General features: G+C 38.4%; 1 protein-coding gene across 2 annotated transcripts in view; it reads left to right on the top strand.

The window, feature by feature from the left end:
* Positions 1 to 15,961, top strand: part of LOC125236570 (synaptotagmin-4) — a 104,383-nt gene that overhangs the window by 79,528 nt on the left and 8,894 nt on the right. For both annotated transcript variants that reach the window (XM_048143419.1, XM_048143420.1), the window contains exon 6: positions 12,638 to 12,774. In XM_048143419.1, coding sequence (XP_047999376.1) covers positions 12,638 to 12,774 — 137 coding nt within the window. The remainder of the gene's footprint in view (positions 1 to 12,637; positions 12,775 to 15,961) is intronic.

Raw genomic sequence — 15,961 nt, forward strand, 5'->3', positions numbered from 1 at the left:
AGGTTTCTCAGCCCCGAGACGGGAATGGTGCCAACTGAACAGGCTCCGCACTGAAAACGGCCGATCAGGAGAGTTTATGTTTAAGTGTGGGTGGCGAGACTCACCGAAGTGCGACTGTGGAGCATCAGTACAGTCCATTTACCACATCATCCATGAATGCCCGAAAAGAAAATACCCAGGAGATCCTCTGGACTTACATAAACTAAGTAAATACGCAGCCAACTGGGTGAAGAACTTAGATATTAACTTGTAAAGCGACAAAAAAAATTCCAATTGATGCCATACGACTAAATAAATAAATAAATTTATTTATTTTATTTCATCTAGCATTCAAATGTAAACCTTGCAGACGTCATTCATTGAATTCGCTTCACGTATATTGGATAAAATACAAAAGGTTATACTCGTACATAGTTCGTGCATTGCACCGATTGCACGTCATTTACAAAGGCAAGCCAACACCAAACGCTACTGTAGTGGAAGGTATTTATTAATTACTTTATACGAGAGCGATCCACCGTCCTCATTTTACCCTCGAAACAGTACGAGCCCCGAGCTTGTTTCAGAGACAAAATAAAAAGAGCACAGATAAAATAAAATAGGTACTTTATTTTCAACTAACACACAGATTACGTAATATGAAGCGGTTACAAAGAGCCCGTAGTTATTACATGTACAACTAGGCTTTTCCCGCGACTTCGCCGGCGTAGTAATCAATTTTCCCATACAAACTTTGGACCCCCATTTCACCCCCTTAGGGGGTGAATTTTGAAAAATCCTTTCTTAGTCCTCCTCTATACCTTTTAAGGGACCTACGTGCCAAATTTGGAATCTCTAGGACCAGTGGTTTCGGCTGTGATATGTCAGTCAGTCAGTTTCTTCTTTTATATATTTAGATTTTACTGATAAAATACCACTATTTGAGCGGAGCATCTTACACCTTACAGCCCAGATTAAACCCTTAAACTATTTTTTATAAAAGAAATCAAAAATACTCAGTAGTGCTAGATGTAAACGTGAATCCCATACTAAATTACTAGCTACGTGAAAACATGTGTGGTTGTGTGGTGACTTTGTGTTGGCTTGAATGCTCCATGAGCTCCATCTAATCTATTTGACGACCGGTCTGGCTCAGTCGGTAGTGACCCTGCCTGCTGAGCCGCGGTCCTGGGTTCGAATCACGGTAAGTTTGGGGCTAAGTTGATCTGTGTAAGGTGTCCCCAATATTTATTTATTTACTTTATTTTATTAAAGTGGTCTGTGTTCTCACAATAAGGTTACATAGGTACATTTACTAAATTCAGAAATGAAATTATACGTGGACTTCACAACAAAAATGTCGCATTTATTTTCTGAATTCAATGCCAGTGATTCCCAGACGGCTGTCTTTATGATAAAACTACAACTGCCTTCTCGACGTCATGACATAGATTAAGTTACGATAGACATGACACACGTGTCAAATTACACGATACATACAACAAACAAAATACCTAATACAAAACTTGACATTCCTTCTAAAATTGTTTAAGCAAAAACGACAATCGATGTTGCTAAACTAAGAATAAATTAAAAAATACTACGACTAGGAATTAAAAAATAAAACTTGTATCTGTGTTTGTCTCTCAGAGCAAAATTTTATGTAAGGTCAGGTGGGGTAAGGGAAACATACTTCATTTTTAATATTTTACATCGAGCTCTAATCACTTTATTTAATGTCGTATATTCATCTTGACCAACTCAAAGTATGCTTCTTTAAGTCTGCTTTCTAGGGCGAAATTAATTTTTAAACTAGCTTTATTGCATGTAGCTGGAAATTTATAAAATGTTTAGGCTGGTCCTGCCGTTTCCCTTTCCCGGGTTTTGGGGTAAGGGAAACACTTCGCTAAAATCTCAAAGTATTGGTGCTAGTGTGGATTATACCGGCAATGTAAATTAAAAAAAACACCATCAATCAAATGGAGACTTTGGTTCTTTGATATATAGTTTAAAATAGAAAATATTTACATAAATCGAAATTCGGGGTAAGGGGAACATATGGGCTTGAGACAGGGGTGGTTAACTAAAAATTATAATTGTTTTTAAATATTTTTTTACAAGTTTTTTTCGAAAATTCAAATTTCAGTATTGCAAATTTAAAAACGGCTATTAATTATTAGTAATTATTCGTATTTAAAATACTGAAGCTTGGATCAATACAAAATGTCTGTACTTATAGAATATGTGTCCCAGAAAATGTTCATGACCCCTGTAATCGGGAAAAGGAAACATATGTTCCGCTTACTCCGGCTATGGTAGTTCCCGTTACCCCGGTATGACATTTGTAGGTTGTGTTATGAATCACGTTGAATTTTCATATTTACAGCATAGTTTTCTCAAATTCAAATACCAGACATGAACATTAAACATATAAAGGAATATTTACTGATATCAAAAGTCTTCGGACATGACTTTTTGCTACCCAAATCACTACACAAATAATACTCCTCCAACTCGTGGTCTTGTAGCACGACAACTGATTTTTTGTTTTTGTCAAGGACGCACTCTCCTTAGAGCTAGCGCTATTTTTGTTTTTGTTTTGGAACTAAATTCTAGGTAGTACCTTACCGACCACCAAATGACCCAGCTACAGTCTATGAATTCAGAGTTACCAATCAGTGTTTCCCTTCCCCCATAGTCCCCCTTACCCCACCTGACCTTATTAACTTTCAGTGGACACTGTTTTGGCTAGTATTAACTTGCCTTTTTAGACTATAAGAAGTATTTATATTGTTTGTTTCCCTAATCATTACAATAAAAATAATTGTATTTTTATATGAATATAGACATTCTCACAAATATAGACTAAGCCCCACCCCACGGTAAGCTCAAGGAGGCTCGTGTTGTGTACACTCAGACAACGATATGTATACTTAAATTGTATAATATCATAAAAAAAACATCCATGACATAAACAAATATCTGTGCTCGTCATAACACAAATATATGGCCTTACCGAGATTAGAACCCAGGGTATACGTAGCCGAATGGCACAAACGCTCACGAAACGAAACGATCTTAGATATCGCTCTTGCGTATTGGCGCGACAGAGCTTTCAGACTACCAGAAATGCCATTCGCGGCGTTTCGAAACGAAGCGCTAGTTTCTATCTCTTCGCGTCGCAGCCAGCGGCAATGCGTTTGGCGTCGGCATTACGGCATCAGGACAGAACCGTTCTTAAGAGACAGGGTACTATCCACTAAACCAGACCGGTCGTCATATAAATGTTTTACGTAGATTGCTCATATAAAGCACAGGATTTAAAACGAATAGCTTTGCACTAATAGCCCTACATTAGTAGAATAGTTTATAGTTGTCGTAAAATATCAACGGAAACCGAAGAGCTTTACCGCCGGCAATAACAATAACTGCACGCGGTAATACCTGTTTGTTGGATATCGTATAATCATAATCATAATCATAATCATAATATTTATTAATAATACAAATTACAAGTCACATAATTTTATACAGCAGGTACATAAAGATTTTAAGAAAGTTTTTAAAGTTGGAAAGTTTACTGGTAATTCGTATAAGTGTAGGTACAACATCAAGAGTCAAAAAGGCCTTCGGCTCCGCGCACGCCTCCCAAAGGTCCGGAATACCCTGTGGTTTCCGTGATGGGACAAACAATAATATAGAATGGAATAGAAAATATTTATTTGGCATAAAGATACATAATAAAAACAACAAGTAGGTATATTATTATACTACTTAGGTAATTAGTAATTAATAATTACATATTATAGTTGAAGCGCTGGTAGCCTAGCGGTTAGTGCGTGCGACTTTCGTTCCGGAGGTCGCGGGTTCGAACCCCGGCTCACACCAATGAGTTTTTCGGAACTTATGTGCGAAATTTCATTTGATATTTTCCAGTCGCTTTTCGGTAAAGGAAAATATCGTGAGGAAACTGGACTAATTCCAATAAGGTCTAGTTACCCTTCGGGTTGGAAGGTCAGATATGGCAGTCGCTTTCGTAAAACTTAGTGCCCTTGCGCTCACAACGGCGACCCCGCCGGCGGCAGCCGCCCACGTGCAGCTCCTACGCGGATGCCCAACGGCCCTCCACAATGAGTACGCCAGATGTCAGGGCGCACCTTCCTCTTCGGCCACTTATGGGTACAGTGACGGACCCCCTCGAGTCCGCCACAAAGAGTTCCGGCGCCCAGCGGTGGAAGTGGTCTTTGGTTCCACCGCTAACCAAGTCGGCCGCAAAGGATAGGGAGAGTCGCACCGTAATACCGGCACTCCTCTTCCCTTGCGGCCCCACCAATGCCGCTACAGCGGAGCGGCCCCGCCAAGGTCGCAGGGGGTAGGGAGAGTGGCGCACCGCTATACCCCCTGCGATCCCACCTCGGCTACCGAGGGAGGGCACAGAGTGGCATCCCATACTGCCGGATCTTCCCTCCCACGGCAGTCCTCCCAAATGCGTCTCAAGTGGGCTTTACAAGCCCATTTGGAGCATCTTCCTCGGGCCAGCTCGCCCAGCAACAAGCCGGCCCTGGGTACCTCTTAGCTTCGCCGTGGGTGACCAGTCCACGGTTACTAAGCCCCCCGCCACGGCAAGGGGAAAACTTAGTGCCTACGCTAAGTCTCGGGATTAGTTGTCTAAGCGGACCCCAGGCTCCCATGAATCGTGGCAAATGCCGGGATAACGCAAGGAGGATGATGAATTACATATTATAATTATAGGACCTACTCTAAGTCTCAACGTATACCGCGTCGCGTCTAATGTGGCACACAGAAGAAAAATAATTAAGTCTTATAATTACAGAAAGGAATGCAGAATTTGTACATACGAGAAACAGAACACTTATATGTACGAAAACTAAGTTTGAACAAGATATTGAGAGAGAGATTAAATGTAAATGTGGCCGCTTAGTGCGTTTTATTCTTATCCGATCCGATATCGGTTGTAGGAAGAATTTCAAAGGCAAAAATCAAAGATGGCGGCTTAAATATCATCCTACATCCGATATATAGTTTAAATATAATAGTTACAATTTTATTGAAATTTACACTCCTTTATATACAAGGTAATATTGTCACCTCTACTAATAAGTTAGTTTTAATCTTTGACCGTATGTGCGTCATGTGGATGAGGAGGAAATGGGGCGAACTCAACGGGGCAACATTCCTGTTATTTCCATCGTGTAACTGATTGTTTCCTGGAACCAGTTTAAATATTATCTCCGGTTTTACTGTTTAATAAAGTAAGCCGCTGTTTTGAAGGTAGACAGGAGTAGAGTTATAGTAAGTAGGTACTGGGCTGGGTTAACCTCGGGTTAACCCACCATTTTCGGTGGTGCCAGTGACAAATATCCAATTCATCTAAAACTAATATTCATCATTCTTGAAATTCATAAAACTGAGCTAATTGGGTCAAACGTGGATCTGCTACAAGCGTAGCGCTACGAAACCGTAGAATGCGTTTGGTTAAACTTATAAAAAACTCCTTTATAATATCATCATCATCCTCCTTGCGTTATCCCGGCATTTGCCACGGCTCATGGGAGCCTGGGGTCCGCTTTAACAACTAATCCCAAGATTCGGCGTAGGCACTTGTTTTACGAAAGCGACTGCCATCTGACCTTCCAACCCGATGGGTAGCTAGGCCTTATTGGGATTAGTCCGGTTTCCTCACGATGTTTTCCTTCACCGAAAAGTGACTGGCAAATATCAAGTGACATTTTGCACATCACAAGTCCCGAAAAACTCATTGTTATAAGCCGGGGTTCGAACCAGCGACCTCCGGATTGACCCTGTCGTTGGTTGACCCTGTTGTTGATTGGGCCTGTAACAAAGGCGAAGAATTGAACTGTAGGCTATTCTCCTTATACTGATCAACATTTTTTCAGTGACTTTTAAAATTATGAAGTCTTTAAATTTTTAATTTTTTATACAAAATAAATATTAGCTTCAATGTACGCCATTATTGTTGTCATTGACGTTGTCTGTCACACTTTAGACTTAACAGAATTCGCAATACATTACCTCTTAGAAAAAACTTTCAAGGGTGATAAAAATTAAAATACAAGTTATTTTTAAAAGTCGCCGAACAAATGTTGATCAGTATAAGGAGAATAGCTTAGAGTTCAAATTTTCGCCTTTATTACAGGCCCCACTCTGTATATAATATGCAAACATCCATGACTCATAAATTTTTGCCGCATTTGTGGTATTTATCTCTTTTTATTCACCTCGCACTATTAATCCCTTCATACCTGTTGAATATATATAACCAAGTGTTGGCTTCGGAGAGACGATATTTAGGCAGGCTATGGGAATCACCATGGCAACGGCGAATAAAAATATATTTATCTCCCCCTTAATTGAACGCAACCCGTCTAAGAATTGATCTTAATGGCAATTATTTCATCGGCAATGTCAATTCAATCAAGGAAAAGAGGATGCTGACTGGGGAAACGTTTTGGAAAGGTTTCCGAACAATTCCGGTGATATTTGTTTGTTGTTGCTGTGAATTGGCATTTAAGATAGGTACTTATTATGAAAATAAGATTACATCTTGTTTGTGTAAAGTCACAGTATATAAAGAGTACTATCGTACAGTATGGCCACTCCCGCTCCCCTCTGAGAGTGCCACCCCTCTCGGAGACCGCCTGTCAAAAACCGAACAGTCATGGCTAGCCGAATGGCCTCGCTCGGTTAGCTCACGAAACAGATATTACTATCGCCTGTCGACAGAGCCAAAACGCGAACAGTCGACCTGTCATATCACATTCACACAAGCATGGTACGCGTTCACCTACACGAGCTTAGAATGTGTGCTAGGAACGCGCCTCTTTCATATTTTAGATCGCCAGTGTCCAAGGTGTGTAAAATTTAAATTATCTTCTTCAGAAAAAGTGAAATGTCGCACACATTCATTAATTTAGATATGTTTTCATTAATGTAACAATTTTAAAACATAACTGACGAGTTAGGGCTTATCTTAGGATTCTTAGGTTTAATAAAATAGATGTTGACGTTCTTGTTTGCCAATATTATAGTTGAAATTGTTGAAAGCTAGAGCTGGACGAAAACTAGCACAGTGACCCAACGAATAAAAAAAATAGCTGAAATAAATTAAAAAGTTCTCGGGGCACAAATCAACAAAAAACTGAAGTTAATTAAAAGATGTCCCAAAGATGGAATTACTTTTTGGTATCATATCTTTATATGCATTGAAAATGATTCTTCATTTCCTTTACAAATTGAAGATTATCCGAGAAAACTTCCCGACTTTCTCAGTAAATAATGACAAAAACGCGGGTGGAACCACGGAGTTTCGGAAATTAAAAGTTTGCCAAAGTTTCTGTTTGCTCATTTCTCGGGATTGATCCTCCTTTTAAAATTCTGGGCATACATCGGTCCCGATAAAATGGGATACGGGAAACACTCTATATACTTATATTGCCTTTTTAGGGTTCCGTAGTCAACTAGGAACCCTTATAGTTTCGCCATGTCTGTCTGTCCGTCCGTCCGTCCGTCCGTCCGCGGATAATCTCAGTAACCGTCAGCACTAGAAAGCTGAAATTTGGTACCAATATGTATATCAATCACGCCAACAAAGTGCAAAAATAAAAATGGAAAAAAATGTTTTATTAGGGTAGCCCCCCTACATGTAAAGTGGGGGCTGATATTTTTTTTCATTCCAACCCCAACGTGTAATATATTGTTAGATAGGTATTTAAAAATAAATAAGGGTTTACTAAGATCGTTTTTTGATAATATTAATATTTTCGTAAATAATCGCTCCAAAAGGAAAAAAAAGACGTCCCCCCCCCTCTAACTTTTGAACCATATTAGTAAGGCGGCGGAATTGAAAAAAGTCGTCTAGTTTTGAAGTTGATGTGACTGGAGAGTATACTGCTGACAAGTGGTATCGTTGTGATCGGTAGACTTTACTGAGTAAGAAATAATGACTTGTCGCATTCTCAGACTGTGGGGGTTAACTATGACGTCACAAAGATCGCGGTCCCGGGTTTCAATTTTTTTGAGGTGTCGATTGAAAGCGTATAACATGCTGATTAAGATTTCTTATATGTGAAAAGTATAGTTTTGTTAGTTATTTTTTAATTAACAATAATGCAAAAAATACTTTTTTTTTTACTCTCTTTTTTGATTTTTGTGACTCAAAAAGGCAATGAAAACGGCCACTTAGCTAAAAAATATGTTATATAAATCATTTAACTATATTATTAAGCTATCTGTTGCTTTTTAAATTTCTACGATCGGATAATAAATAAGCAAACTACAACCACATACCTGTAGGCGGGGAGTACCGCTTGACACGCGTTCCCATACATTCGGCGTCTACCAAATTACACCTCGCGCAAAATTCGTTTCAAGCAGATATACCTCTAATCTTATTCATCGTAACCTATCAATATTGGTATCATTTGAAAGTACAATTAAAGTACTTTAAGAAACAATGTCAATCATTTTCTTAAAATCCATTATCGCCAGTCTGCGGTGGTTACAAAGGAAAAAAGTGGGTAAGCAATTTGACTGGTTTCCTAGGTTTGATACCCTAGATGAGTTTAAAAGGGGAGGTAAAGGTGACATATGGGTTGTTCTCTGGCCTAAAAGCTATTACAGAGGGTCAGGGGAGAAAAAAACTAGGGTTTAAGTTTCGTTTTAAGTTATTTTTTCTTTTATTTGTTGATTTTATTGTGTTTAGTTTTTTTTGTAATTTTATCAAGGATACACGTTGGTTTCTTTTGCTGAAACTTCCCTTTTTTATGAGAAATGTTATGAATTTCATGGCATTTTCCGATAGAGACTAAAATTAACTTTCAAATAAGGCCACATAGTCATACTGATACTTATATAATATTAAGGGTAATACCAAGTAATACCGTTTGAACTCAAACGACTTAGAGGTTCGGTTTTTTGACCCAGTAGGTATTAAAAAGTAATCGTAAAATCAAAACGATTGGGCTTCGGTCGTTATACATATTAAATCACTAAAATGAAGTTACCTGTAATGTTTTAGTAATTATAATCCTCACTTTTAGCCACTTTTCTCAAAACATAATTATTCAACAGAAGTCAAGATAACATTAAGAGCATATTTATTATTAATAATGCGATAGAAATATGAAATAGTTGTTGAGGTACACTTGTTAAGTACATGCAGCTCCTGCAAATACACTCAGTGTCAAAAAAATCACACATCTCAATCGTTTGCGTTGAAGCAGTAGTGACCCACATATTAGAGAGCAGGGCACGCAGGCCGCCTCGTAAGACTATGTGTGGCACTGAGGAACCAGTGAAGTCAGGTCTATGGATTGCTACACTGCTGTCCCGCTTGCACTAGGTACTTCGCCGGGGCTATTACCCTTAATATTATATAAGTAAAAGTATGACTATGTGGCCTTATTTAAAAGTTAATTTTAGTCTCTATCGGAAAATGCCATAAAATTCATAACATTTCTCATAAAAAAGGAATTTTTAGCAAAAGAAACCAACGTGTATCCTTGATAAAATTCCAAAAAAATTAAACACAATAAAATCAACAAATAAAAGAAAAAATAACTTAAAACTAAACTTTAACCCTAGTTTTTTCTCCCCTGACCCTCTGTGTAGCTTTTAGGCCAGAGAACAACCCATATGTCACCTTTACCTCCCCTTTTAAACTCGTCTAGGGTATCAAACCTAGGAAACCAGTCAAATTGCATACCCACTTTTTTCCTTTGTAACCACCACAGACTGGCGATTATTGATTTTAAGAAAATGATTGACATTGTTTCTTAAAGTACTTTAATTTTACTTTCAAATGATACCAAGATTGATAGGTTACGATGAATAAGATTAGAGGTATATCTGCTTGAAACGAATTTTGCGCGAGGTGTAATTTGGTAGACGCCGAATGTATGGGAACGCGTGTCAAGCGGTACTCCCCGCCTACAGGTATGTGGTTGTAGTTTGCTTATTTATTATCCGATCGTAGAAATTTAAAAAACAACAGATAGCTTAATAATGTAGTTAAATGATTTATATAACATATTTTTTAGCTAAGTGGCCGTTTTCATTGCCTTTTTGAGTCACAAAAATCAAAAAAGAGAGTAAAAAAAAAGTATTTTTTGCATTATTTTTAATTAAAAAATAACTAACAAAACTATACTTTTCACATATAAGAAATCTTAATCAGCATGTTATATGCTTTCAATCGACACCTCATTTTTCAAAAATGGATTAGGGGTTCTAGATAAATTGGCAAAAAATTGAAACCCGGGACCGCGATCTTTGTGACGTCATAGTTAACCCCCCACAGTCTGAGAATGCGACAAGTCATTATTTCGTACTCAGTAAAGTCTACCGATCACAACGATACCACTTGTCAGCAGTATACTCTCCAGTCACATCAACTTTTTCCGAGACCCTCTCGCCGCTCTACTATATGTTTAAAAAATATGAAAAAAATTACAAAAGTAGAACTTTATAAAGACTTTCTAGGAAAATTGTTTTGAACTTGATAGGTTCAGTAGTTTTTGAGTTTTAGGGTTCCGTAGTCAACTAGGAACCCTTATAAGACCGTTGTTGACTTAAGCCCTTTTCGCTTTTTAGGGTTCCATGTCAACTAGGAACCCTTATAGTCTGTCCGTCCGTCCGTCCGTCCGTCCGTCCGCGGATAATCTCAGTAACCGTCAGCACTAGAAAGCTGAAATTTGGTACCAATATGTATATCAATCACGCCAACAAAGTGCAAAAATAAAAATGGAAAAAAATGTTTTATTAGGGTAGCCCCCCTACATGTAAAGTGGGGGCTGATATTTTTTTTCATTCCAACCCCAACGTGTAATATATTGTTAGATAGGTATTTAAAAATAAATAGGGGTTTACTAAGATCGTTTTTTGATAATATTAATATTTTCGGAAATAATCGCTCCTAAAGGAAAAAAAGTGCGTCCCCCCCCCCTCTAACTTTTGAACCATATGTTTAAAAAATATGAAAAAAATCACAAAAGTAGAACTTCATAAAGACTTTCTAGGAAAATTGTTTTGAACTTGATAGATTTAGTAGTTTTTGAGAAAAATACGAAAAACTACGGAACCCTACACTGAGCGTGGCCCGACACGCTCTTGGCCGGTTTTCTTTATATTGGGTGCCCAATTAATTTAGTGATTTTGCCGAGGGGTCGGGTATAATCCTCAATTTTGTGGTAAAGCCGTCCGGCTGATCAGTTGGATAAGACCGTTGTTGACTTAAGCCCTTTGTAGACTGAGCATTCCTTTTTTAAAGAACCCTTTATTAGTAACCTTAGAAAGCGTTGGAAGGGCCAATTTTTCACCACACCAACAGGTAAAGATCAATTTTGCTATTCGAAAACGGATAGCAAAATTGCATTTTATCCACAAGAGTGCAAAGTAATTTCATACAAATTTTAACTTGATGCCTTGAGCTGGCTGGTAGAATTTACCTACAAATAATTATTTTGAATCATAAATATTGAATAGATTGCTAGAGTTGATTTAAATTGATGTTTTATAGTCAGTATTTTGTTCGTGTTGGTGTGGTGAAAATGTTGTGTTTCACTCGGCGGTAAAGTTTGTTTAACCTACGTGCCTTGAAACCCTCGCAACGCTCAAGATTCCACTTTTTGAACCTCTCGCTACGCTCGCGGTTCAATATTGGAATCTTTCGCTTGCTCGGGTATCAATATTGGCACATGCGGTTAAACAACAACTTTGCCCCCTTGTAAAACAAATAACTATTTACTTAAAATTGAAATAAAAATTTGATCCATACAAAATAATTCGACCACCCCTGTTAAATGCTCGTTGACAGATTCACTCCTATTAAATGCTCGTTGACAGTTGTCATTGACTGTCATCGCAACCACGTTTGCAGTAGGTACATTCCTGTTGGGAAATTTTTCAAAAATGTATTATAGGGTGAAAGTTAAGAGGACTCTCAATGAATGATAACACTAATTAATTATATGCCTGGCTTCATTTATCGCCCGAATTGCGTTTACACGCTGTATAAATTAAGGCCATTGTATTTTTACTTGTATATTTCCACCAAATAAACGTTTTTTATTCTATTCTATTCTAAATAAACACCTATCCATATCAGTTTCAGAACAACGAATTAAGATCAGTCTCAAGCTTCAGGGGACTTTTGTTCAGTAAATTACAACCATTTTATTAGTGCTTCGAGCATATCTTTTTCACTAAGCACTTATGTCACATCACATCTCGGACACTGGCGATCAAATATATGAAAGAGGCGCGTTCCTAGCACACATTCTAAGCTCGTGTAGGTGAACGCATACCATGCTTGTATGAATGAGATATGAGAGGTCGACTGTTCGCGTTTTTGACAGGCAGTAACTGTGAGGTAACCGAGAGAGGGTGGGCGGCACTTTCAGTGGGGAGCGGGAGTGGCCATACTGTACGATAGTACTCCTATCTGGTCAGAACACTTTCGAAACCGGGCTCTACGCGGCGCTACGACATTTTCGCTACATACGGGGAAACCCATGTAATCGGCTACGCTTCTACGAGCGGTGTGCCCGACAGTCGGGTTCTTGGTAGCGAAAGTGTTAAACAATTAAGTTTGAAAGTCGATAATTTGTTTTTGTTCTAGGACCCGCATCATGACTGGAACGAAACTGACATCCTGAGTCACGGGGTGAGCGGCCTAAGCCTACATCGGACGGATAGCGTGAACCAACGGCCTCTAGCATCTCTTAAGAGGACAGGGAGCAAAGGAAGTGCCTACAGGTAGACACATACATACAGGATGGCCCAAAAATACGTTGACAAACGTTTGTATAATTTTTCTGTCCTTACACGAACGATTTTCCTACAAATTAAAATGTGAAACCTTAAGAGCGTTATAACATTTCGGCGTCGGGCGAAATTAGGTATTTTACCCGCCGCGCGAGCCCAATATGCCGACCCTTTCTAGCACGTCTTATCACTCGCTCGCACTACAATAATGGGCAAAACAATCTTGATCCTTCCTATGGAATTTTGATAACAACCACAATCTACTATCTCGATATAAACTTTTGATTTCTAATAAACATTATTTTGTACGAAAATACTAGAATATAGCGCAAAATAATATTAATTATGTTAAAATTTATTTAAAAACTTAAAGTAATAATTATAAACTATGATTATATTTAAGTAGATCCCATCCCAAATATTTGCTTTTGTTATATGATAAGTATTAGAGTATAGTACATTACGATATTAAGTTCGAAACGAGTGGCGATAAATTAAAACACGACCGAAGGGAGTGTTTTAAATCGACACGAGTTACGAATTTCCTTTTTGCACGCGTATCGTACGACGTTTTTCAGTACAGATGACCCTCCGAAGTTTCGACCTGGCATATAATGAACCACTTCTCGCACTAGTGCGTAAAAAAAACACCATCTGTACTGAAAAAGTATTTTTATTTTATTTATTTTATTTTATTTATTACAATAACATTGTACATAAAACTTACAGACTACACCCCAACACGTAATATGTACATATAAAAGCACATCTATAATAAGAACTTAATTAACTAAGTTTTATTTATTAGGCAAGCCACACAATTGCCGGCTTGTAACTTCTGTGAATTCAGTCAGTGTACATGTAAATAAATCTATTTTGGTGGACACTTCATTAAGTATTGATATTGCCCATATCATTAAGTATATATTAATATGATGATAAAATATGTCAAATACAATTCTAATTACTTCAAGGTGGTACTCAGGGTCTGATGATGGAGCCAGATGGTGGTCACCAGGTACTAATGAACCATGTGACTAAACGACTTCGTGTTTATGCTCGTTGGGTTCGTCTCAACAAGACCTTTGATAAAAGGTGGTACTTAGGGTCTGATGATGGAGCCAGATGGTGGTCACCAATACCAATGAACCATATGACTAACCACTTCGTGTTTTTTTATGTTATTCAAAATATTCAAATATGCGAGTTGATTTTTTTGGTGACCACCATCTGGCTCCATTATCAGACCCTGAGTACCACCTCTTGTCAAAGATCTTATTGAGACGATCCCATTGACCCCAAACACGTAGTGGTATAGTCATATGGTTCATGGGTACTGGTGACCACCATCTGGCTCCATCATCAGACCCTGAGTACCACCTCTTGTCAAAAGTCTTGTTGAGACGAACCCAACGAGCCTAAACACGAGGTGGTTTACTTACATGGTTCACTGGTACTGGTGACCACCATCTGTCTCCATCATCAGACCCTGAGTACCACCTCTTGTCAAATGTCTTGTTGAGACGAGTCAAACGAGCCTATACACGAAGTGGCTCAGTTCCATGGTTCATTGGTACTGGTGACCACCATCTGTCTCCATCATCAGACCCTGAGTACCACCTCTTGTCAAAGATCTTATTGAGACGATTCCAATGAGCCTAAACACGAATTGGTTTAGTTCCATGGTTCATCGGTACTGGTGACCACCATCTGGCTCCATTATCAGACCCTGAGTACCACCTCTTGTCAAAGATCTTATTGAGACGATCCCATTGAGCCTATACACGAAGTGGTTTAGTCATATGGTTCATTGGTACTGGTGACCACCATCTGGCTCCATCATCAGACCCTGAGTACCACCTCCTGTCAAAGGTATTGTTGAGACGAACCCAATGACCCCAAACACGAAGTGGTATAGTCATATGGTTCATTGGTACTGGTGACCACCATCTGGCTCCATCATCAGACCCTGAGTACCACCTCTTGTCAAAGGTCTTGTTGAGACGAACCCAACGAGACTAAACACGAGGTGGTTTACTTACATGGTTCACTGGTACTGGTGACCACCTTCTGGCTCCATCATCAGATCCCGAGTACCATCTTGATGTGTCTTATCATCTTGACCGTATTGTAATTTTCACATATTTATCATCATAACGTTGTAATATACTTTAACATTCAAACATAACAAAATATTACAAAAGCAAATATTTACGGATCTAGGATCAAATTCGTTGGTCGCTGTTTACACACACACAATGCGAGGATAGCCCGTGTATAAACTATAAACAAGGTGTCCGACCCACACAACGATAAATATTCTCGACGTTCGCGATGAAAACTCGGAGAGCGAAGCGACATACGTCCGACCTCTGCGAGCTCCGACGCGGCACTGAAATCGCAGGCGTCCGTCGCCGGTAAAATAGCGACAGGAAGGCTAGTTTTCAAAAAATTGGCAAAAAATCATTATAAAATATTATAACGACAACTGGATAACAGAAATTTAAGCAGATTGTGCAGATTATTTATATACTAAAATAACTTCGATAACATGTAGATTTTCGGAGAAATGATCACTTGTTTCGATGTATTTTCAAGACAAAATTGAGTTCGTTTTACTCTCAATTTCTCAATTTCAAAGGATTAAATGATAAATATTATTTAATGGGCCTAAAGTACAAGATATTAGGAACTTAAATTTACCGCATTTATGAGAGTGAGCTTATCAAATTGTACATAATAAGAGCTTCGAAATCAGTGCTTCACGCGGTTTTTCCTAAACGAGCATCAGAAAAAAAATCATTACCAATTGAATAAGATTTTTCTTTCATATGTTTTTTGTTTAACCTACGGTTAATAACATGTTCTAACGGAAACAAGTACTTTTACTGTCTTTTAGTATGGGTAAAGTGTACAATTTTATCGTTGAATATTGCGAATTTTACAATATATCGCCATTTTTTGTCATAGCGCTCTTAATAATTATTCCAGAATTCAGCAACAGAGCAACACGATATTATTATTACCTAACCACGATTCCGTCATTACAATCAATTATCATAAATGGTAAACTAAGGAAGATCGGAAAACCAGGCGTGATCCCGTGAGTTTCCCCAACGCATTAAAACACTCTGGAGAATACTAGCTTCTAACTAGAGGTCTTTAGATTTAGGGTTTC

This window comes from Leguminivora glycinivorella, chromosome 19, assembly GCF_023078275.1.
Source record: "Leguminivora glycinivorella isolate SPB_JAAS2020 chromosome 19, LegGlyc_1.1, whole genome shotgun sequence".
In the NCBI taxonomy this organism is placed as follows: Eukaryota; Metazoa; Arthropoda; class Insecta; order Lepidoptera; family Tortricidae; genus Leguminivora; species Leguminivora glycinivorella.